The sequence below is a fragment of the Vipera ursinii genome, assembly GCF_947247035.1.
Source record: "Vipera ursinii genome assembly, chromosome: 2".
Classification (NCBI taxonomy): Eukaryota; Metazoa; Chordata; class Lepidosauria; order Squamata; family Viperidae; genus Vipera; species Vipera ursinii.
Genome location: NC_139513.1, coordinates 228,724,312 through 228,747,596, shown reverse-complemented (window position 1 = coordinate 228,747,596; position 23,285 = coordinate 228,724,312). Strand labels below are relative to the sequence as shown.

Genomic DNA, 23,285 nt, shown 5'->3' with positions numbered 1-23,285 from the left:
CTATTGGGCATGTTTGCCACAGTTATCTCAATCAACCTTACAAGGATCGCTGCTAAGTAAAGCTTCATTCCAGCTGCTGAATTGGACAGATTATATTGTGCTTTTGGTTATGCTTTGCTTAACCCAGGGGTCAGCAACCTGAAACAGTGAAAGAGCCACTCGGAACTGGTTCCCTCACAAAAGGAAAAACTGGGAGCCGCAAAAATTGTGTGCGCATGCGCGTACATGCACACATGCGCAGAACAGGGTTTGACTGAAGAGCCAAGGTGAGATATGCACCTACCCTGCATATTTGAATTGATTGGTTGAACTTTTTTAGTCCCACTTTTTTTTTTGGACTACACATAGCAGAAGACTGGGAGCCGCAGGAGATGGCTGAAAGAGGCGCATGTGGCTCCGGAGCCACGGGTTGCAGACCTGTGGCTTAACCTATAGCTGATGTCTAGTTTGACATTTTTTGTTGTTCAAACTGATTTTTCAGTCTATAACTATGCCTGCTCCCACTCCTTATTTCAGGAGGACAGCCAGATGATTGAAGAGGTACAAACAGACAAAATAGAAACTCTGGAAAGAAAATATGCAGAAGCAATTAAGAGGCTATGGGAAGATCCAGGTATCCAGGAGTGCTACCACCGACGGAGAGAATACCAGTTGTCAGACTCAGCTAAATAGTAAGTATGGTAATCTTTCCAAATTTCATTTTGGCTATTTTAAAATATTTTTTAAATTGTATGGCTTATGATTGCTTTGTTGTATGGAATGTTGATGAATAGATTTTGCTAAGTGTGCATGTTCAGTTTTTATGATCTTGAACAGTTAATAAAACATAGTTGAAACAAATGCATGACAGGATCACATAGTGTTTCTCCCCCCTTTTTTTCCTCTTTTTTTTGGGGGGGGGGCCTGGAGGGCTGCAGTGGGCTTGCTGACCTAGTGCAGGGGTAGGCAACGTTGTCTCTTTTATGACTCGTGGACTTCAACCCCCAGAATTCCTGAGCCGGCTGGCTCAGGAATTCTGGGAGTTGAAGTCCACGAGTCATAAAACAGACAAGGTTGCCTACCCCTGACCTAGTGACATTGTTGGAGGCTCAAAGCTGAAAGTTTTAAGTCTCTTTTCAGAGGGGGAGGGCGCATTGAGTTTACCTTCAATTTTGATAGGTCTTCCAGAAGCTTGGTTTTTGTTTTCTTTATTAGAGAAGAAATATTGCTATCGAAAAAATAATTGTAATGCCAAATTTTGATCACATTATTCTAGGAGACTCTGTCATCAGTATAATGCATTTTTTCCCCCTGTGTGAGGCATATGCATATAAAATGTTTCCAGTAGATTGCCCTTCTTTGTTAAATATTACAAGTGCTTCCTGTACGTTATCTAGCTACCTGTAGAATAATTGGATATTTTATCTCTGAGGCTATCATCATCTTCATCTTTGCTCACCAAAGAAACTCTGAATACATACAAATAATTGAATTTAAAAACAGAAATAAAGTAATATCTAGATGCACATATTTCAGATCACATCAGGGAACAACATTAACAGGGAAACAAACAAGAATTGGAGTTACAGATCACTTTATCTCAGTTCCTCAGTCAAATCTTTAGGGGTCTTCTTTCAGAACATATAGGCTTCAGAAGGAGGATATAGGGCCGTGGCAGATATAGAGAAGCATTACAATTCTCTGCAAACTTAAGTAGAAGTAAGATTTCCACAATGGCATCCTGATTTTAAATTTTAATATATTTACATTTAATAAAATGGATTTTAAAACCTTTTTTTTGCTATATTAGCTTTCATCTGAAATACCACTTTTAGTCTCTGTTGAATTAATTTATAATTATATGAAATGCATGAACTAAACAGATGTGTGGCTTTGATTTTGAAGTTTCCTTTCAGATTTAGAACGTATTGCTATGCCATCATTTGTGCCAAATGAGCAAGATGTCCTCAGAGTGAGAATACCAACCACTGGAATCATTGAATACCCTTTTGTGCTACAAAAAGTTCTTTTTCGGTAAGTCTATCCTTAAGGACTTCTCCTAGTCATCCTGATTATCACAAATGATCAAAAATTGCACCAGTTATTTTCAGTAAATGGATAACTAAAGAAAATACATTAAGACTAGATGAATCCTCTCCGGTCTTGTTTCACCTTTCCTATTACGCTGCATCCATTTCTGTCTGTAAATAAAGATTTCAGAATCATAGCATCAAGACTTGAAAAATATTATTTAGGAGATCAAGTCCAAATTAGAATGCCCATGGTGGAAGGCTACCCTGCCTTTGCTTGATCATATTCAGTGAAAAGAAGCATATTGTCTGTAATTGGTTCCATTGTTCAACTGTGCTTAATTTAAAAGTCTTTATTTTCTAATCCCTGTCAGTTGTCGATTCTGGGGAATGGTGCTCATCTCAGTTTCTTGGCCAAGGGACCCAGCGTTGTCCAAAGACAATTTCCGTGGTCATATGGCACACATGGCTATATGCCAAAGGAGCACGGAACGCTGTTATCTTCCCATTGAAGTGGCATCTATTAATCTACTTACATTTGCATGCTTTTGAAATGCTAGGTGGTCAGGAGCTGGGGCATGTAATGGGAGCTCACCCCACTGTGCAGAGCTCGGGTCTCGAACCCGTGCTGTCAGCTCTTCAACTGACAAGCTCATTGTCTTTAACTGCTGAGTCATCACGCCCCATATTTCCTAATCTGTATATTGCTAAAACTGTGGTTGTCTTGACCTTTAACTGGATGAAACGGTGCATCATAGGGCAGCAATTTTTGAATAAGGTACCTGCGCTGGACTCACTTACAGAATGTGTCCAAGATCCAGGACCCATGACTCCCAAGGAATGAAATTTGGGAAAGTTACGGCTTCTTCAGTGCTATTGGCTGCTGCTGCACTTCTGGGCTGCTGCAATCACCTGAGCTTCATTTTCAACAGACCATGATAGTTTCCCAGCCAGTCTCGCAATCCCTTGCTCTTTCCCCCACCTGGCATGGGCAGCAGTAGTAACTGTTTCCCCGAGAGCTGCTATGGTCCGGTTTCAGTGTCTTCCACATTTGGACTCACTTTATTGAGTGCATTAGAAGTTAGGAAAGAAAAAATTAACTCTTGCGCTATGCATGTCCACTGCTTCTCTTTTAGTGCAGCAGCCATTAGGAATGTGTGTTGTGGAAGAGTTGTAGAGATGGGATGAAGTTACACTTTATTTGAGCCAACTATAGAATTGGTAGCAGTGAAGCTCAGATATCAGACTTCACCATTGAAATAACTTTTCCATCATCATTGTAATGGAACATAATTTATCTGTTATTTTTTCCAAATGTAAAATGTAAAAATCAATTGTACAAAAATCAGTATATCTTTCCAGCAAAGTGCAGCCTCAAAGTTGGTGCTTTGTGAAGTGCTTTACAGGATGATTAGTTATTTATGTATGCTCCTTTTGACAGAATGGTAGATGTTGGTGGACAAAGATGCGAAAGAAGGAAATGGATTCACTGCTTTGAAAATGTGACCTCAATTATATTTTTAGTTGCACTGAGTGAATATGACCAAGTCCTGGCAGAATCCCATAATGAGGTAAGAAAAAGAAAAGTAATTGCTGTCATAAATAGTTATTCAATACTCATGTGTGCATCTTAACATATTACCATGGAAGGCTGACATTTGTGCCAGTTATCTAGGGGGGAAAAAGGAACTTGACAGAGAATTGCCCAGCTATGCCCTTAACATAAAAACTATACCAACATAATTGGTTTGGACTTCTGACAAAGGTATATTCATGCTCAACAAAAATAATAAAACATCCATGGTTGGAAATAAACTAATATATGATTGATAATACATAAATAAATGACAATAAATAACTTGATCTCAATTGAGCCTGGAATTTTGGCTGTAAGTCACTATGATTGTTAGGTATCACCATATGACCTGATTCAATTTTATGACTGTTTTTCACAGTGGTTCATAAAATGAGTCACCACAGTTCTTACACGAAAGACATGGTCATTAAGTAAATCCCTTTTTCAGAATGGGCAGCTTTTGCCAGAAACTGACTGGAAACTGGCAAAAAAAAACCACAGCAGATTATGATCACATGACCGTGAGATGCTACAGCTGGTCGTCAATGCGAGCTAGTTGCCGAGCCCCCAAAATGCAAATCATGTGACCATGGCATCTGTGCACATATGGCAATTTCAAGGATGGGCTGTATGTAATTTTTTGGGGGGAGGGGAGTCTCATAACTTTGAATAATCTTTAAGTGACAGGTTGTTAAACGACTAACTGTAATCAGCCACAAAATCAGACCTGGAGGCATCTCGATCAAGAAATGTTCTCTGGAAGAGTATAGTTTTTACCACCTTCAAAGAAAGATCAAGGGGACATAGCTGACTCTGCAGGGAGGCTGTTCCAAAAAAGGGCCAGTGCCTGAAGAGCAATGCCTCTAAGCCAGTGGTGGGATTCAAATATGTGAATAACCAATTCTCTGTGTGGATGCCGCTTCCGGAAGTACATTCTGCTAAGCTTGTAAGCTGCCCTGAGTCTTCGGAGAAGGGCGGGATATAAATGGAATTAAAAATTTTTTCAAAAAATCTGGGCCCGGGCAACAAAAAATTAGCTACTGGTTCTGGTAAACTGGTGCAAACCGGCTGAATCCCACCACTGCTCTGAGCTGAGTCAGATGGATGAAGTCTAGCTGGAATATATGGTCCTAAAGGTGCCTAAGCATCACGGCATACATAGGTCAAAACTGGAATTGTACCTCAAAGCTGTTTGGAAACCAATCAGGTATAACTTTATTCCAACCACTTGTGCTGGCTAACACACAGGACACTACTTCTACACATCTGAGGCTCCTAAGTGATCTCTCAGAGACAATCACATGTACAAAGGGATAAAGGCCTGAACTCCTGCGACACAGTCCTCCTGCTCCAGGTAGGGCCAACAACTGGTGTACCAGCTGAGTTGGTCAAAGGTCCTCTGCCTACACCTTCCATTTGCTCACTGACATTAGCTTTGAGCATCCCCTAAGTCCTCCTTCAGTCTTTCCTCCCTACTAATGAGTTTTCTGATCTCATAATCTACATAGCCCAAAGCATTCCACTAGGACAGGGCTTTTCAACCTGTGGTACAGGTACCACCTGTGGTACATTGGCACCTGGCAGGTGGTACGCGACCATCCTAGAAAAGTGGTAGCAGGGGAGGGGAATGAGCTGAACCGGTGGCAGCACTGCGCAAGCCTGAGCGAGAGATGGCTGGAACTGCAGGGCTGTCAGGGCTCAGCGGAAGCGCCAGGATCAGTGCTTCTTCGGGGCTGTCAGGGCTCAGTGGAAGCGCCAGGATCAGTGCCAGGCTTCAGCTGGAGCTCGGCACTGATCCTGAAGTGCCGATCAGCTGGAATGTTGCAGCATCTCCAGAGTCTTGTGATTTACATTCAGATGTTTGGCAACTGATTCATATTTATGACGGTCACAGTGTCCCAGGGTCAGGTGAAGTGACCAAAACCTGCTGCAAGCACCCAGCAGAGGGGGGGAAAATAAAAACTAAACAACCCCACCCCCACTGCCAATCCTCAATAGAAATGCTCACAATGAAAACCTCGGATAGGAAGAACTTTGTACAGGTAGACTATGAGTTAGAAGGGCAATTAGGATCAGAATTTCCATCATTAAGCAATAGAATCATAAAGCACAATCTCATGTGATTGCATTGCTTAACGATAGCAATCCCAGTAGTGCCCATGGCCACTGTTAAAGAAGATTGTAGGTTGTTAAATGAGCACCATCACTGCAACTTCCTACCAGCTTCTAACAATCAATGTTAGCAGAAATTTGCAAATCCCTGGTGGATTGCAAGCAGGCCAACAGGCAAGTAAATGGCTGTTGCTGAGAGGGAGAGAATGCATAAGGGTGCGCAAATGCCCTGGAGGGTACACAGGTGGCTTGGGAGGAGAGTGCAGTACAACTTGGGGTGGCTGCTACCGAGTGGGAGAGGCAGAGCGAGCTGCTGGGGAGGTATGGCACAAAGGTTGCAAAGCTTGAGGTGTGCAAGGGGGGAACAACTGGTACAGATGTGAGATGGCTGTTCACAGGTAGGAGAAAGTGCACAAGTGGCTAGGGAGGCATTGAGTGAGCTCAGTCTAAGGGGTTGTGAGGGTGTGTGAGCATAGCAAGGGTCAGGGAGGATGCATGAGGATCCAGGGATGGTTTATGGGTGGCCAGCAAGGCATATCAAGAGCGCAGAGGAAAGAGCATGTTGCGTGAGTGGAGGGAGGTTAATCTGAGCAATTTACAATCTTCTCTGCCAACTTCCCCATTGACTTTGCTTGTGGGGAGCTGGCAGGGAAGGTTGCCAGTCATAATCATGTGACCTTGGGATGCTGTAACTGGGTAAGCGGGAGCTGATGGCCAAGTGTCTAGATCGTAGCTACATAACTATGGTGGTCTTGGGATGACAGGAACATTGAGGACCACCGTCCTCAGCATTGTAGTGACTTTGAACAGTTGCTTATCGAATGGTCATTAACCAAGGACTAGCGGTATCGCAATCCTACAGTCCATTGAAATCCTCCAGCAGATAACTGCAACAATAACTATAAAGCACTCATAATAAACATTTATAAGTAAGTGGTCTGCTATCAGGCAGCACTTCAAACTTGTAGCAGTGCTCATCTTAGTAATTCTTGTATGGTTGCAGTTTTAGATATGGAGACACTTTGACTCCATGTTATTAGTCATACAAAAACATCACCATTCCTGGGACAGAATACTTGTTTTCTTGCCAACTGTGCCATTTGGAGGTGGTCCAGTAGTTTTCTGGAAGTGTGCCAGAATCAAGCATTTCCTCTTCTGGGAGATACACTTCTGCAAAACTATTGCACTACTATCCCCAAGAGAAATGGATCATTGTGTTCCCGAGGTGGTGGGGAGGAAGTTCCAGTGTTCCCAGGAACATTCTGTCCACAGGCTGGTGAAGTTTTCCCAACTCCACATGTCTATTTTAAGATGTGTAACAGAGTTTATGGCATTGTCTGGATAGCTAATATACTTGCCCAAATTAATTACATTTTGTGTGCATGTCGGGATGCAAAAAATGAGTACATTTTGTTTTGAGTATTAAATAAAGGTACTTTAATTTTTGAAGATAACCTATTTAAAAATGCTTCTTTGTTCTTCTTATACTTTTTTTGTAGAATCGTTTGGAAGAAAGCAAGGCCTTATTTAAAACAGTAATTACCTACCCTTGGTTTCAGAAATCTTCAATCATCTTGTTCTTAAACAAAAAAGATATTTTAGAAGAGAAAATTATGTATTCTCATTTAATTAACTATTTTCCCCAGTTCACAGGTAAATAATTATTCTAAGTAGGGCTTATCTCGGTTATGCAAGGGTATAATTTCTTCTATTTGCTTACACAATTGGCACTCTCTTGGTAAAACCTGTCAGCTATCACGGTTCTTTCCTATACTATCAAAATTTGTGTGATTTTATTACTTGGAATACTTAAGTCTGTATTATTATAATTGAAGTTACACATTATCAGATTCTAATCCTAACAGATGGATACTGATGCTAGAACAAAAAAATTATCATCTGTTCAATCCAGCATGTTTGAAAACAATGGACTGGATTAAAATATCTATGCTTATACCAATAAACATTGAAGGCAAAAGAAGGGAATGATGGAAGATAATTAGATCAGGGGTCCCCAACCCCCATGCCGTGGTGCACTAATGGGCCGTGAGCCACTCAGAACCGGGCCACGGAAGTGGCAAGTGAGCGTGCGTGCATGTATCCCCACGTGTGAACAGCAGGGGAGTGTGCACGTGCTTGCCAGCTGCTCACATGGAACCATCCCCCCTCCACCCCCCACCAGTCTGCAAATCCGGAAAGGTTGGGGACCTCTGAGTTAGATAATGTCATTGATGGAACAAACAATGAATTTGGGCAAACTCTAGGAGATAAGGAGAGCCCAGCGTGCTATGGTCCATGGGGTCGCAAAGAGTCAGACATGATTTAGCTACTGAACAACAACTAATAAACATAAAAACATATTTGGAGTTTTCAATTTGGGTTTTTTAAGTTATCAATTTTGATTTTGAACAGGACCAAAACAAGATGTGAAAGCTGCCGAAGAGTTCATTCTACAGTTATATAAGGATCAGAATTCAGACAAAGACATCTATGCCCACTTTACATGTGCCACTGACACCGAGAACATTCGATTTGTGTTTGCAGCTGTTAAAGACACCATCCTTACTCTGAATCTAAAGGATTTCAACCTGGCATGAATAAAAGGGAATCAACTACATACCTTTGACTAAACTGCAATTTTATTTATTACTTATAGAAGATATTCTGTGTAATAGATTTTTAACAATTGTTTGTGTTTTTACTGAACATGGAAATAAGGTTGGAACTTTTTAAGGAATAGGTTTTGAATATTCTGCTTTTAACTTTTTGGAGGGGATTTGTGAGCCTTTTGGTCATAATCACAGAGATCCTTTTACCTTTCATAATTTATAATGTGCATTTGAACCTCGTAAGGCCACAAGAATGATAGAGACTAATTGTATTGCTATTATTCAACAGAAAGAGGGGTGCTTGGATTTGAGTACTTATTAAATCTATTTTTAATGGTGCCTTTCTTCTTGTAGTGAACAATCAGCCTTAACAGGTGGCAGCAGTTGGTTGCTCTTTTTTTAGGCTCAAAACAACAAAAACCCTCCCTTCCCGAGTAGCCTCACACCTAATTATTACTTGGGTTTGAATTATCTAATCCTCTCAGGCTAGATAAAAAAAGTCAAAACTGGTCTGATGAAGGGAATAGTAAAGTGTTCACATGCTGTTCCTGTGAAATTTGCATGAAGTTACCATGAGCTGAGTTTCACTGAAGAGTATTTATTTTACTTGCAATTAAACAATGGATACTAAGAGTCTGTTTGTATATTTTTTTCACTTAATGACAGGCAACTACAATTGACAGGTGCTTTTATGGAAAACCTTGATGTTTTAATATTATTTGAATTCATATTAATAGGTTAACAAACCAAAGACAGTTGTTTGAGGTACCCCCTCTTCCCAATTACACGCATCAGGAAGGGTATATTATGGGTCCCATCTGCTAAGAAGTTCCACCTGAGTGGAACAAAATATAAGCTTTTTCTGCTGTGGTTCCAGCCCTCTGGAACCCAAATGAGCTTGGCCCTGTTCTTATTCCAGCTTCCTGAAAACCCTGTAATAAAATATGGTTTTCCCAACAACCATAAGGAACCTGCAAGATGGCCACACTACAGGATATTGATATTCTCCCCCAATCCTGGTTTCTATTTGTGTTTAATTTTTTAAATGATTGTTATATTTGTTTTTAAATCATTTGTTTACTGTATGCTGCCCAGTGAAATGGGTAATTTTCTAAATAAAGTGGCTTTCTATTATCAACGAATCCTTGTTTATAACTTGAATCATGCTTTGATTCTCCATTCGATAGCTTGTTTAAGAAAAATGTTTTACCTATTCAAAATCTTTCATAGCTCTTTTACTCTACAGCAGCCTATGACTGGATCAATAAAAGCAATCTTCATCTTCAAGCTTTACAATCTCAGTCATTCAATATAAAGGGAATGGGGAAGGGAAGGGAGATAAAATATTTGGGCAGCAATCAGAGACAGTTCAAGGGAAGGCAGGGTGTGCTGCTTCTATAGCCTCTAAAGTGCTGCCAGACCGTGGCTGTCGCTAAGTGACAATTGTGGATGGGAGATCATGTAATGTTGCAAGTTTGGCATTATTTTAAAGCAAACTCTGTCCTCAAATTTTTGTGTTTGTTGAAGGTAAAGTGTAAATAAACAGTAATGACTGTTTGCTGGAAACAGGCATTTACTTCTGGTTTCCAGCAATGGATTTGCATAATGATGTGGTGTTTGCTTAACAACCATGGTGTGGTTTCATGACTGTCATGAAAAAGATTTTTAAAAAATGGTCTGGTCATGGGGTTATCCACTTTACAATTCTCATAATTTACAACTGTAATTGCCAGGTTCAATTACATTCTTAAGTCAATGACTACATGTGAATGAATTTCTCTACCTAAACATAGATTTGGTCTTGAAACAAAATTTTTTGGTTCTTTTCTCCTCTCAATCTAAGCTAATTTCTTCTCCTCCTTTCATGGACCATCAGCAACATCCTTGGGTTACTCAATGAAATGCAACCTAAATATCTAACAAACATTTTACGTAATATATGTGCCTATTTGATAACTTTTTAAATAAATACAGCAGATATGATGAAAAAATAAAAACTACATCCAAATAAGGTCAGTTGAAACAGTGTAAAAGTTATATATGTATTTATTGTATATCTTTAAAGATGCTATATAATTGGCCTTACTGTACAATGCAGTAATTGAAAATGCTCGTGTGTGTCAGAGACCCTAGATAGGTATTGCAAACTTGAGCCACACAATACAAATTATACTTTGGCATTTCTGATAATTTAATTTATAGGAATTATATAAAGAAATAAAAGCTCGGAATAATGCAATGTGGGAAAGTACTTGCATCAAGCAGTTACATAAAGCATACCAGACTATATTAGAAATACATCACACATATTGTCACACTGGGCATGCCATTTACTTTATTCAGCTTTTACAACAAAGCTACAGTTTGATTAGTTTAAGCACCATTAGCAAAGACTAGTTTTCCTCTACCACAATCCTTCAATCTGGAAAGAATATTCTGGCAGCAGACATTTACTGCATGCATCAAACTACTCAAGTCTGTATTAGGCAATATATTTTATGTACATTTGCATTCCATTTCTCTTTTATGAAGTAGCCTCTGTCATAAAGGTGTGATAGGCAGTATTTATTTGCATAGTCTTAAAATTAACCTTGTGCAATATTTTCCCCATCTTGTGTGTGTATATGTTTTGATGAACGTTTTAACATTACTTTCTATTAAATATTCTGTAACGAGACATGGATTCCCCATACCCCTCCGAATCACATACAAACCCACAGGGGCATTCTTAAGATAAAATTAGGGATGTGTTACATTTTGGATCCAAAGCTGAAACAGTACTTCAGAGTGGGCACAACATATGAATTTTCCTGGAATACTTCAGCAAGTCCAAAAGAAGACAGCTCTGAAACATGATTTTGATTTCATATCCAAAATGTAACTCATTCCTAAATGAAAAACTATGATTCAAAGTTAATACAGTACTTCAGAGTGGGAACAAAAACACATGCATTTTCCTGGAATTCTTCAGCAAGTCCAGAAAAAGTCAGTTTCTTTAAGAAGGTATAAACATATGGGATATAAGCCCCATTCACTCTGAAACATGCTTTTGACTTCAAATCCAAAATATAACTCATGCCTAAATGAACTAGTACGTTAAAACATGATGCTGTGTTGATACGTTTTCTGACTTCATCTTGACTATTGCCATTCAAAGAATCACTAAAATTTCATATTTTGTTTGATAGATATTTGCTTAATTTTGTGACACCAGAACATTTTGCTAATTTTTGTATTATATAAAAATGTGATTATTAAAAAGGTGTTACAGTACCATAAATTCCTTATCTGTATAAAAAATTAAACCACTTCATTATATACATATATATATCTATATTAGTAAACAAAAAGCTTCTCAAACAAAGCAAGGTCAGCAAGGTAATATCAGAACTTTGCTGGTTAAATCAGTCTTCCTGAATTAAACTGAATTTCAGTGAATATTAACGTGATGTGTCAGTACAGCATTACATTCTAATAAACACTGGAGAAAAGGGAAGAGCCTGATTACCACTACATCATAAGACTTTGCTTTGGTCTTGTTGATTACATGGCAGATCAAAAAGTAAAACCAATTTAGTTTAGATTTAAACAATTATTATTTATAAATACAAAATCAAATAAGCCACAATTCAACAGCAGCTTTCAGCAATAGAGCTGCTTGTGCATATTGGTAAAACCAAACTTTTTCACTTAGTAGTGTAGAAGATTCAAAAACAATTTAAATACACAAAATTATGGTGTCAGTATCTTTGTATTTAAATAGTATCACATGCTTTGAAGTATAAAACAACTGCAATGTTCTTATTTTCTTCAATTGGTCACAGTTTTGGTTGACTCTCCTTTACTTTTTCTTCCAGCTTAGAGAGGATCCACTGCAGAAATTAAAAATAAATTTGAACAAACCTGACTTAAAGCAAAAATGATTTAATTAATAAAAATGGGGAAAATTTACAAACTAATGAAGCTTAGAGCTAAACACTGAACAATTCATATGATGTCATGAATCTCATACTTGACATAACTGTGAATCACCTGGTTAAGCCACACTTGGATGAAACTAGCTTCTCTGAGAAATGTCACCCCCATGCCTTGCTACTTCTACTATGAAAAATTTGATACCAGGGTTATGCAATCTGGGCACTTCAGATCTATCTGCAACTCCTAGCACCATTAAGCAGCAACGAAAAAGAGCAATGGGAATTGCAATTAACAACTTCTGAAGTACTTATACAATATCCATATAGCAGCATGCTGGGTTTGTACATTACATTCGGTTTCCCTTCAAAACGGGATATTAATATATTATGTAGTAATAGCGTTTCATATTCACCTCTGCATCTTCTGGTGTTTTAAAATTAATTATTTTTCCAAATTCTTTGGCATGAAATACAGACTTCACTCGTTCCTGAAATAAGCAAGCAAATACAGTTGTGCATTAAAAGCATATTTCCAAATACCCAGTAGCACTATTTTTTTTCCATTCTAGAAAAGGATTCACAAGTTACATAATGAAATTAGTATTTGTTTAAAATATCTTTTAAGTTTTGCAGATCTTCCCCCCCCACCTTGCAACAACCTGTGACTGGCTCCCAAATTTAAGCTTTTTTTCTGAACATGTAGAGTGCTCAGTGGGGGGATGGGCAGCATCTATTTGCTGCAGTTAGAGCAAAAGATGCATCAGAAACCTTCTTAACCTGATATCCTCAAATGCATTGGATTTCAGCTGATTTAGCACAGCTGGAGACCACTAGATTGGAAAACGTTGCTATGCAGGAAGAGAAAATCTTCTCTACGACAGCAGACTACATAAAACTTCTGCAGAAGGCTGAGACTCTTTGTGTACATATATAGCAGAATAGGCATTTGCCAATTGTTATAATCTAAATAAATAAGCTAAAGGTTTCATATAAAGTTTAGTAAAACAATAAATTAAATATTAATTTATTGTACAAGATGAATTTTAAACATAGCTATATGAAATCTTTTGAGTGTATTGATTGAGAAAGGACCCCAAATGCAGTTGTAAAATAGGACAAAGGGTGGACAGTATTAAATATGTGGAAAATCATTTTATTCATTGTTCTGGCATGTTATATACTCTTGCAAATTCATTTTGCAAGAGTTTAACTCAGAGGTTCAGTTTGGCATGGGAAAGTTTCCACATCTTGACTTATGCAACGATCTAAATGCTCTTAAACAGGGGTGTCAAACTCAATTTCATTGAGGGCCGCATCAGCAATGCGGTTGTCCTCAGGGGGCCGGGTGGGTGTGATCTGGGTGGGCGTGGCCTACTGGGTGGGCGTGGCTAAAGTGCATATGGCCTACTGGGTGGGCATGGCCAGCTCTACATTGTTCGCATCAAGGGTGCCTATGGGGGCCTGGGCAGGAGTGGGACAGATCTGAGGGTCTCTGGGCCAGGGCCAAGGCAGTGGGGGCCGTTCCCTCACTGTTTCCAAGGATGGCTTCGCGGGCCGCATGAAACCACTTCGCAGGCCGGATCTGACCCCCGGGCCTTGTGTTTGACATGTCTGCTCTTAAATGAAAAAAATGTTAATTACTAAAGCTTCTTTTTTGTACGTAATATACAGGTAATATCTGACATGGCTCTGTCCCGGAAATGAGCCTGATTTTCAGAGTGGCCACAATTCATTCACAGGATGGCACCATATGGCCTAGCTGGGAGATAGAGTGAACTGCTTTCCTTCCCCAATGCGAGCTCCAGAGCTCTGCAAAAGGTAATGGAGTGACTGGGTGGGAGGACAATGTACAACCGTCTGAGGTGAGAAACTGGTCCAAGCCCTACAGGGATGGGAGGATCTGGGGGTGGGATTCGCAGTTTCCTGTGGTTGGTTGTAAGGGAGAATCCACCCAAATTTTGAGCACATGACCATGGGGGTGTAATGGCCTTAACTTTGAAACTGGGTTGTAAGTAGCTTTTGGAGGGATCCACCGTAACTTCCATTCATAAGTTGAGGATGATTTGTGTGCATGGAAATAAGAGTCACAGAAAATGGATAATTCCAGAGTAATGGAGTGACTTTTGCTACTTGGCCAGACCAGAATTACAAGTTACAGATCCAGAGGAAAGAAAGGGTGAAAAAGACTGTCTTCCAGCAAGTAACTTTTCTATAGTACTAAGCAAGAAGGGAAGGCAACAATTCTAGTTTGAGAGATAGTGAAGGTATGTGAAGAAAGAGTGAAATGTAATCAATAGAAAAAATTAAATTCACACTCTATGAAAAAATATATACATTTATAATTATTACATGTTGTCATTTACTGGCTAATAATATTTAAGTATTATTCACAGAAAATTGCTTACTAATATAATAATCTCATATTTATATTATAAATATAATTATTTGAACATTAATCAAATAATTTGTTTTGATCCATCTCTACCATCCATAACTTTACCTTTGCTTCAATGCGCAATCTTCGTCCATCAACAATGAATGGTTTCTTGGTAAATTCATCGTAGGTGTACTGCCATTCACACGTTAACTGTCCAAACGTACCTCTTGTCACAAACAATATTCCACTGTATACGAATACAGGACAAATAGTTAAAATAAATCACATAAAGTAGCTTTCAATATCATATGATATCCAGTTTAAAGTTCGGTCAATTTTCGTCTTTTTTTTCGTCTTAGCATTTTCAAACAAGTATTGGGTCCGCTTTTATTAGGCTCAACTAAAAAGTTATAAAAAAATGAAGCCTGATGGCAGTCAAAATTGCTGCACACACTCCATCTTTAATTTCGAGTTCTATCTACTGTATTTAGTTCCAAATTCTCTCTCATGCTTAAAATAAATTATTTTTTTTCATTGCAAATTTATTTTATTTACTCTAAAGCAAATTAATTACAATCCAGATGTTCATAACTGTAATTTTAATAGCTGGAAATTTGTTGTTCCTTTCATCACTTTCCTCCCGTCTTTGGCATAGAAGACCTGAAGACAGGAACTATCTTTCTACTCACATTTCTAAGTTGTTCTGGGAACCATTTTTTATTACAGAGTGCACATAAATGCTTTTTTTTTAAAAAAATAAGAAAGTAATACTGGAGGAATCTTACCTTTTTGTGATCATTAATAAATCTGTATTATTAACCATTGCATGTGTAAAGTATCGCAGTTTTGCAAATCTTCCATTTTCAATATTCTAAAAGAAAAGAAAAGTTGTAGAGTTCCCTAGAATACAGCACCTTAATTTTGAGGAAAAGATTTATATTGTATTAAATCATATTAAAACCTTATACAAATATGTATGAACTTCATACTTTTAGTACTCTGAATATTTATTATAGATGTTCGCTAACTTTATCCTGCTTCATTAAATCATACGCCCATAATTATTGGTTGTTCTGAAATATCATATGCAAAAATCTAAAATGACATTGTTTCAAAAATAATGGACTACCCTGAGACAATTGGATCTTTAAAAGCTGTATTTTTCAGATTATATTAATTTTAAACCAGTATAAGTATCTTGAATTAATACACAATTATTCAAAATAAAGAACGAATTCCATTCTTCTTTTGGGTAGGCTCTCATACCAAAAGAAACAAAACAAAAGGAAAATAGTGTGAGGATCCTATGCTTTCATACCTTTGTTTCGAAAAGTATATGTTTCAAAGTCTAAACAGTGATTTGTATGCAGGCTGAATAACTTCTTAAGATATTTGCTCATTAAATTCAGGAATAATAATAATAAAAATAAATACTGTATTGAGTATAATGCTCTCTCCCATTAAAGAGTTCTACTACAAATTTTTTCTTATCAATGAATCATTACCCCTTAAGTCACACACACTATCCTGAGCTTAAAGGATAGTGTGTGTGACATCTAGCATATATAAATTTTTGAAATGTTTAATACATTTTGATGTTTCTTTGAATGAATATAAACATTCAGTTTTGGTATTTATACATTCCTTTCTCAACTAATCCATCAAGGGAATGCTTCTATTAAAATATAATTCTACTTTTATAACCACAACAGTTGACTCAGGAAAAAAATGGTTATGAATAGTGAAAGGCATATGGCGTACTGAAAGCATCAACACAAGGGCTGCAATGCACAAGCCTAGCAAAAGAATTCAGGAAGCAGCAATGAAAAGAGCTGATTTAATATTCTTGCTAGTGAACTTCCAAACAGGACTTGTAGGGTTTATCTTGAGATCTGGATAGCATAATATTCATAAGAATTGCTGGCCCCAAACCATTTAGGAATTTAAAGCACTAAGATTCGAGTCCCACCAGGCTCAAGGTTGACTCAGCCTTCCATCCTTCCGAGGTAGGTAAAATGAGGACCCAGATTGTTGGGGGCAATTAAGCTGACTTTGTAATAATGCCGCTGGGGTGTGTGTGAAAGCCCTAATAAGCAGGCATATACATAGAATGAAGGCTACTGCTAAGCTTGTAAGCCGCCCTGAGTCTTCGGAGAAGGGCGGGATATAAATGGAATTAAAATAAAAAAATAAAAATAAAAATATAGTACTGAAAGGTCCCTGGCAATAGTAAACCTAATGCAATTAGGTAATATCCTGGCCCTCAGATAAAACGGATCAGATCAAAGTGCTTGCTATTTATACAATCTGATTATCACTAAAGTACTAAATATAAAACCACCCCAAATATGAATATGAATATTTGGGGTGGAGAAGAGGGTTTATATCTGGCATTAGTCATACATCTATATCTAGATCTGATTTTTCCAGCCATAATGGTACCCTTTTACCAGAACTATTTCAATGTGTTGTGTTTCAAATATTGCATTTATATAATACACTGAATGATCATATTGCTTTAAATCATAACATATCTTCTTATCTTGCACATGTGAGCTAAACATCACTGGATGACTATAGTGACCATTTTCCATTTCACATCCAATATTTTTTAAAAATGCAATCATCTCCAATTACATATCAATTTTAAAAAATGTATTTTTAAAATGTACACATAGCAGGATGACAGGGAATTGATTTTAATAAATTAAGAAAAATGTACTGAATGTTTTAAAATACAAAGTAGTTCTCTAACAACAAATTCTATTTAAGGAATCTGGACATTGAGCAGAACTGGAGAGATGCTAGAAGATCCATTTCAGCACTGTGATCCTATGAAGCACTTAGTTTGCCATTTGGCTATAATAATATGTCTACCTAAATGTACTGCAGTTTGGTCTTTTGTAACATCATTCTGTATTAATCTTTAGCCTAGCAATTTATTTAAACCTTAGTGCTTTCTTCAGTGAGTTCACTTTTCTGTATTCTTTGCCAAGTAAACAAAATGGATGCATCAATGCAATTACTACATAGAACTCAACTCAAGATTTTCCCTAAAAATTCACATTACAAATCTTCTGAAAACGGTATGCTGTGTTCTTCAAAGACATGTATTTTTCCTGCCAAAGAAATGGAAAGACCCTTGTAAGATTTTCTGCTTGAGGCACTGAAATCATTAGAACTGCTTTTTATACTTTTTGACATACTGTAATGGAGTAGCTTCATCTTCGTCCTGCTTTTTGCAGCTAAACTTTTTTAGATATATCTTTCTATTATATTTTCCAAACTGGGTTGAATGAATTAGATGTACTGAATGTGGTGAACAGCTGCTGTTACATCAAACAACTGATGGGAGCTCTATATTATTTTTGTAAATATAATCTGTTTTAGCGAATCCTCTCATCTTTTCTGTTTGGCACAGAATGTGCTGTAATTTATTGATTTATCTACAAATACACCTATACATCTAATGTAACATTAATAAGTTCAGAAATGATCTACCAATCTGGTATAACATATGTTCAGTGTCCCCTTTGAAAATGAAAATCCAATTGAAAAATTCCACTGTAGCTCTGGTTGCCCTGTAAAATAAAAGAAACACTTGCCCTGTAAAATAAAGAAATGTCCTGGTTCACGGGATAATGTATTTTCCTTGAATGAAATCATTTATCAATAAATAGTTATATTAATTTGTCAGATAGCTGCAAAAAGGACCCTGTAAAGTTACCTGCTATGGCAGATCTCCAAATACTGTACACGCAGGCCTCTGAAGTTAGCTGCTATGACAATTAGATCACCAAAGAGGGCTCGTAACTTTGTTTACACTTGCACCTTAATACACATATAATTATGTATTTTCCTACAATTATATTCTTACAGTCATTATATTCTTGCATTATAGCAACTTTTTATAAACACTGAATCTTTTGAAGCCCTATATGAATAGGTAATAACATCAGAACTTAAAGGATTATCATCACTGTGGCCCATTTGCTTGTCCTCTCTTTGGACTGAATTATTACACCAATTGGAAGAATTGAAAAACCAAGTGGAAATCAATGCTTCTTTTTCTTAGTTTTGTCAAAACTATTGTTAGCATAATCTATAAGGTTTGTACAAACAGTACAGTACAGTAAAAGGTTACAGAATTAGACAATATCAGAAAATAGACCACAGCAGAGTCTAAAGCATAACAATATTGTGCAATCCCTGAGGTTAAGGCGAAATGTTATGAATATTGTAAATTTCCTGATTTAGAAAATCCCATTATCTGCATGGTTTCAGCTTTTAAAATTCTTAAGACCATACACACACACACACACACACACTTTTCCACTTCACTTTAAAAGAAAATGTCCAGCTAGTATAAGAAATTGTTAATTTTTGGATTTCAAAGACCCCAAGCTATATTTCAACTTCAGAGACACCAATCATAGCAATTTTCTACCTGTGGAGCCTTGGTCTTTTCTGAGTTTTGTTGTTTCCTTACAGACATTTCATTACCCGACTAGGTAACATCAGTGCTAGTAAGTGTGCGTTTGCTCTGTGTTCATATACAGTAGCCTGCCCTATGGTGTTGGTATGTGTGTGGTGTGTGGTTTTCTCCTTAGCAGTTTCCTGATTATTGTTTTCTTAAGTATTGGTCTTCTTAAATAAACCAAAAGACCCAGTAGTGCAAGACAAAAATGAGGTCATCTGCATCATACAGTATGAAAATTGTAACAGCCATTATATAGGACAGGCAGGCAGAAGATTAGCAGAGTGCATCAATGTGAACACCAATTAGCAATCAGAAGACACCATGAAAACTCCTTAAATTCACAACACAAAGACAGGCTCAACCATAGTTGCAACTGGAAAACTGAGCATTCTAGAACAAGCTAAATCTAAATCCACTAGGAATTCCTGGAAGTTTGACAAATCAGCCATCAATAGACACACAAAGATAAAACCACATTTACACACCATTCCAAAGAATAAAAAGCTAAGAAGGGAACAAAACTACATCCTCTCAAGCAGCGAACACCAAGCAGGGATTAACACAAACAAGCAAGCAAATAGAAAACAAAACTCTAATCAACTAACTGCCAAAAAGAATATTACATTCCGTCCCCGTTTCCCCCCCCCAAAAAAAATCTTTGTCAGGGAAAGCTACTATATATAAACAGAAAAACCAAAACCCCACACTCACTAGCAATGGTGATGTTACCTAGTCAGGTAATGAAATGTCTGCAGTAAAAATTCCCTAATATATTTTTCCAAATTGTTATTTTCATCCTGTTCATGACAAGAAAGTTTTAAATGCTATATTGCACTGTATTAAAACCACAATACTGGGGTTACTGAAAACTCCAACCATTAATGGATTTGAATTGTAAGCTACCCAGAGTCATTGTTTGAGTGGCTATAGAAATTGAAAGAATGAATGAATGAATGATTCAATTGTAATTTGTGACCCAGTCATTTCCGTTTACCTAATATTTTAATCATAAATCAAATCTAATTGACATAAAGGATTTGAGGCGTAATAAATATGTTGTGCTCTTATTGGATAACTACTTTTAAAATATTCATAGAATGAATCTGGATTTTTTTTGTCCCTGGATAAGCAATTTCTACTCACATAGCTGATCTTAAGAAAATATTTATTTAATTCCCTCATTCAGATAAATAATTGTTGGATGATGAAGCCATAGAGTAAGAGGAGGCCCTACCCTACTTTTATTATTTATAGTGCTTCTGAATTCATCAAAAACCATATTTTATCTGTTTATATATCTAAAGTGAGACACAACTATTCATTATACTGACTTAGGTTGTTGTCACAGTACAGAGATATAATTCCACTGTCTAGAGATGCTACTTCTTTAGCCTTAGTGACAAGTTTCTGAAAAGAATAAAATTTTATATACCCTAAAAAAAGGTTCAGATTAGGGGTTTGAGAAAAAAACATGTATTTCTTTTTTTTTAAAAGAAAAGCCCTCTATAGTAGGCCCAGAGTTCTGTTTTGATTTATCAATGAACCCGATACCTCAAGCAAAAAATAAAGGCCATTTAGCTGGCCAAATTGAAGGATTATTGAAGATCAGTGGGTATATTACAAATAGGATTGTTGGGAACATTTTGACTGTATTCTCAAAGACCCTATCCCAGGAAATAATTCATTGTAAATCCAAATTCCTTTCCTGTTTTCTGATAAAAAAATAAGCTTCATAGTTATGTCTTTTAAAGCTACATTTTCCTAAGAAAACTGGATTTTAATAGCATTATAATTGTAATATAAATGAGGACTCAAGAGTGTTGAGGGGCAATGTGCTGACACTGTAAATCCCCTAGGAAGCGCTGTAAAGCACTATGAGGCGGAATACAAGTCTAAGTGCTATGCTATTGTAATTACTTATATATAAATGTAAAAGAAACGTTATAAAATGCCCGATAAACTACTGAATTAAAATCTATTGTATAATTCCAAGATGGTCCTTGGATCATCACTGCCAGATGAAAAGGAAACAGCCATACATAGATTTCTATATATGCTTTTAAAGAAAACAATAGTAAGAAAACCCCCACCAATTTAGGTCTTCTACGTTTCAGAAGCTTCAGCTGCCAAAGATCAAGTTTAGGACGGAGTGGATTTCTTACTCTAGATCCATTTATAAACAGATATATACATAATTCTATGTAGAATTATTAAAATAATCTTTGAATATTCTTAATTTTTTTCTGTAGGCAAAAAGCAAATTTGCAAATGGAAAATTGGTTCATTAGTTATATATTTTTTAATGACTGGCCATCCAAATACTTCAATTTGTACTATTTCTGCATATACTTACATTCAGGTCATATTAGTGTTTCATTTTAACCAGAGAAATAAAAGAAAAAGACCTCTAATCACTCTACATTTAATAAGAAAGTTTAAAATAAATGAAAATATAAAAGGAAAAAAGATGGTAAACTGAGTCTCTGAGGATGAAAGTATGTAAGACATAAAGTTATTTTTATAAATAAATCAGTTTTGATATATGAAACTTTTCCATGAAAAATTTAGAAGGGACAGAAGTAAGGCTAAGAAAAATGGCGTGAAAATTTGAACAGAAGAAATCAATCATTTCTTATATAGACTTATTTATTGTTATTACAGAAAAAAGACAATATACCTAAAAAGAATATAAGACAACATTAACATCCACAATGTATGTGACAACACAAGACACTGTATTCATATATAAAAGGAATTTTTCTAAAATCACATAAATGTTTTAAAGCATCAAATTAAAATAAAGGAATGGAAAATATAGTATCTTAAGAAGGACTACATAATCTTCTGACAATGTTTTCAATTGAGTAATTATCACAAGATTATGGTCAATGACAAACAATGTTTCAATGTGACAATTGAAATAAAGACAAGTTAAATAACAATTTCTTTTCATTTATGTTGCTGTATTAGAATATATATTAAAATTTACATGTAAAACACAATTTTATAACAATTATTGTAATTTTTTCCTCTGGCAGTCTCATAAAAGAAACGTAACATTCAGCTGTTGCAAATCAACAAGTAAGGCATACATTATTATCCTAACTATTATCATCATCATTTTCAACATCGTCATCACTACCACTAATATGGCACAAAGTCCATTTCCTGTAGGCCTGTCTTTTCTGTAAGCATGAGTAAGAGAGGAAAGAAGCAGAAGAGTTAGTTGATGCTAGTCAATTTGGGTTGAAAATTTAAATGCAAGAGAATGAAATAACAAAATTAAAAATGAGATGTAGCTTCTGAATTATAGCATGCAGAAGAAAAACACTAATCAGTGGAGTATATTCAACCAACTATTCAAAGATGTCCTAAGATTTTTTTGAATTTAAAAAGCACAAGTTAAATTGGCTCATGGCTATGCAAGGTAAAATAATTTACATTTTGTATATCACTGAACTTATAAATTTTATAACTAAAGCATAAAACAGAAAACCTTGAAAAAAGATAACTTGTGATCCAAGCAGCTTTGCTCTTGCTTTCAATAGATTTCCTTCCTTCCTTGGAATGTAATGTAACTCCCTGGAGGTATACCAGATTTATGGATCATGGTACCAACTACTCAGAGCTAAAATTAAAATTTGTAAATAAATTTGAACATACTATAATTGCAATTCATGAATACTTTCTAATTGGTTGTATGCTAAAAACCTCTAGCCTAATTTGCACAGATTGAGACAGCTGGGTGTGAAATGAGTGATTATGTTCTCTAGAATATGAACTAGAATATGAGGAAAGGTAGAGCAACTGCTTGGCAGGCAGGCAAGTTCTTTTCATTTATTTTATTTATTACTGATGTAAGGCTAGAACTAGAAAGCTTCAGATCAATTCTAATTAATTTTGTGGAAGAATGTAGTCAATCTAGTTATTCAGCTATTTAAAAGTTGTACTTAACTGTTCTAACTTACACATAATTCAAGAAGTAAGCAGTTACTATACTCATGTGACATATTTCTTTCCTCATTCTGAAGAAAGCTTCAACAGGAAAAACAAATTAAAATTCTATAAAATAATGAAAATAACTGACAAGAAGATGGATTCATTTAATAGGTTATAGTATAAATTCCTCATTTTTTTGAATTTTATAAGCAATAATTACTATTCCAAGAGTATACCTTTTGTAACATTTATTACAAATCTTAAAA

General features: G+C 36.4%; 3 protein-coding genes across 4 annotated transcripts in view; 2 read left to right on the top strand and 1 right to left on the bottom strand.

The window, feature by feature from the left end:
- LOC310637046 (guanine nucleotide-binding protein subunit alpha-14-like) overlaps nucleotides 1-9,438 on the top strand; it is a 39,210-nt gene extending 29,772 nt beyond the window's left edge. The window contains exons 3-7 of the mRNA XM_083357311.1: nucleotides 517-671; nucleotides 1,885-2,013; nucleotides 3,451-3,580; nucleotides 7,197-7,350; nucleotides 8,110-9,438. Coding sequence (XP_083213437.1) covers nucleotides 517-671; nucleotides 1,885-2,013; nucleotides 3,451-3,580; nucleotides 7,197-7,350; nucleotides 8,110-8,294 — 753 coding nt within the window. The 3' untranslated portion in view covers nucleotides 8,295-9,438. The remainder of the gene's footprint in view (nucleotides 1-516; nucleotides 672-1,884; nucleotides 2,014-3,450; nucleotides 3,581-7,196; nucleotides 7,351-8,109) is intronic.
- LOC310635566 (guanine nucleotide-binding protein G(q) subunit alpha) overlaps nucleotides 1-23,285 on the top strand; it is a gene marked incomplete at its 5' end in the record, with an annotated part of 284,223 nt that overhangs the window by 142,099 nt on the left and 118,839 nt on the right. The window lies entirely within an intron of this gene.
- VPS13A (vacuolar protein sorting 13 homolog A) overlaps nucleotides 10,337-23,285 on the bottom strand; it is a 113,007-nt gene continuing 100,058 nt past the window's right edge. The window contains exons 69-72 of one of the 2 annotated variants that reach the window (XM_083352880.1): nucleotides 15,386-15,471; nucleotides 14,724-14,847; nucleotides 12,637-12,711; nucleotides 10,337-12,178 (exon numbers count right to left, since the gene is read on the bottom strand). In XM_083352880.1, coding sequence (XP_083209006.1) covers nucleotides 12,125-12,178; nucleotides 12,637-12,711; nucleotides 14,724-14,847; nucleotides 15,386-15,471 — 339 coding nt within the window. In that variant the 3' untranslated portion in view covers nucleotides 10,337-12,124. Of the gene's footprint in view, nucleotides 12,179-12,636; nucleotides 12,712-14,723; nucleotides 14,848-15,385; nucleotides 15,472-22,277; nucleotides 22,709-23,285 lie in introns of those variants that run through there. The other variant, XM_083352881.1, reaches the window with a different exon arrangement.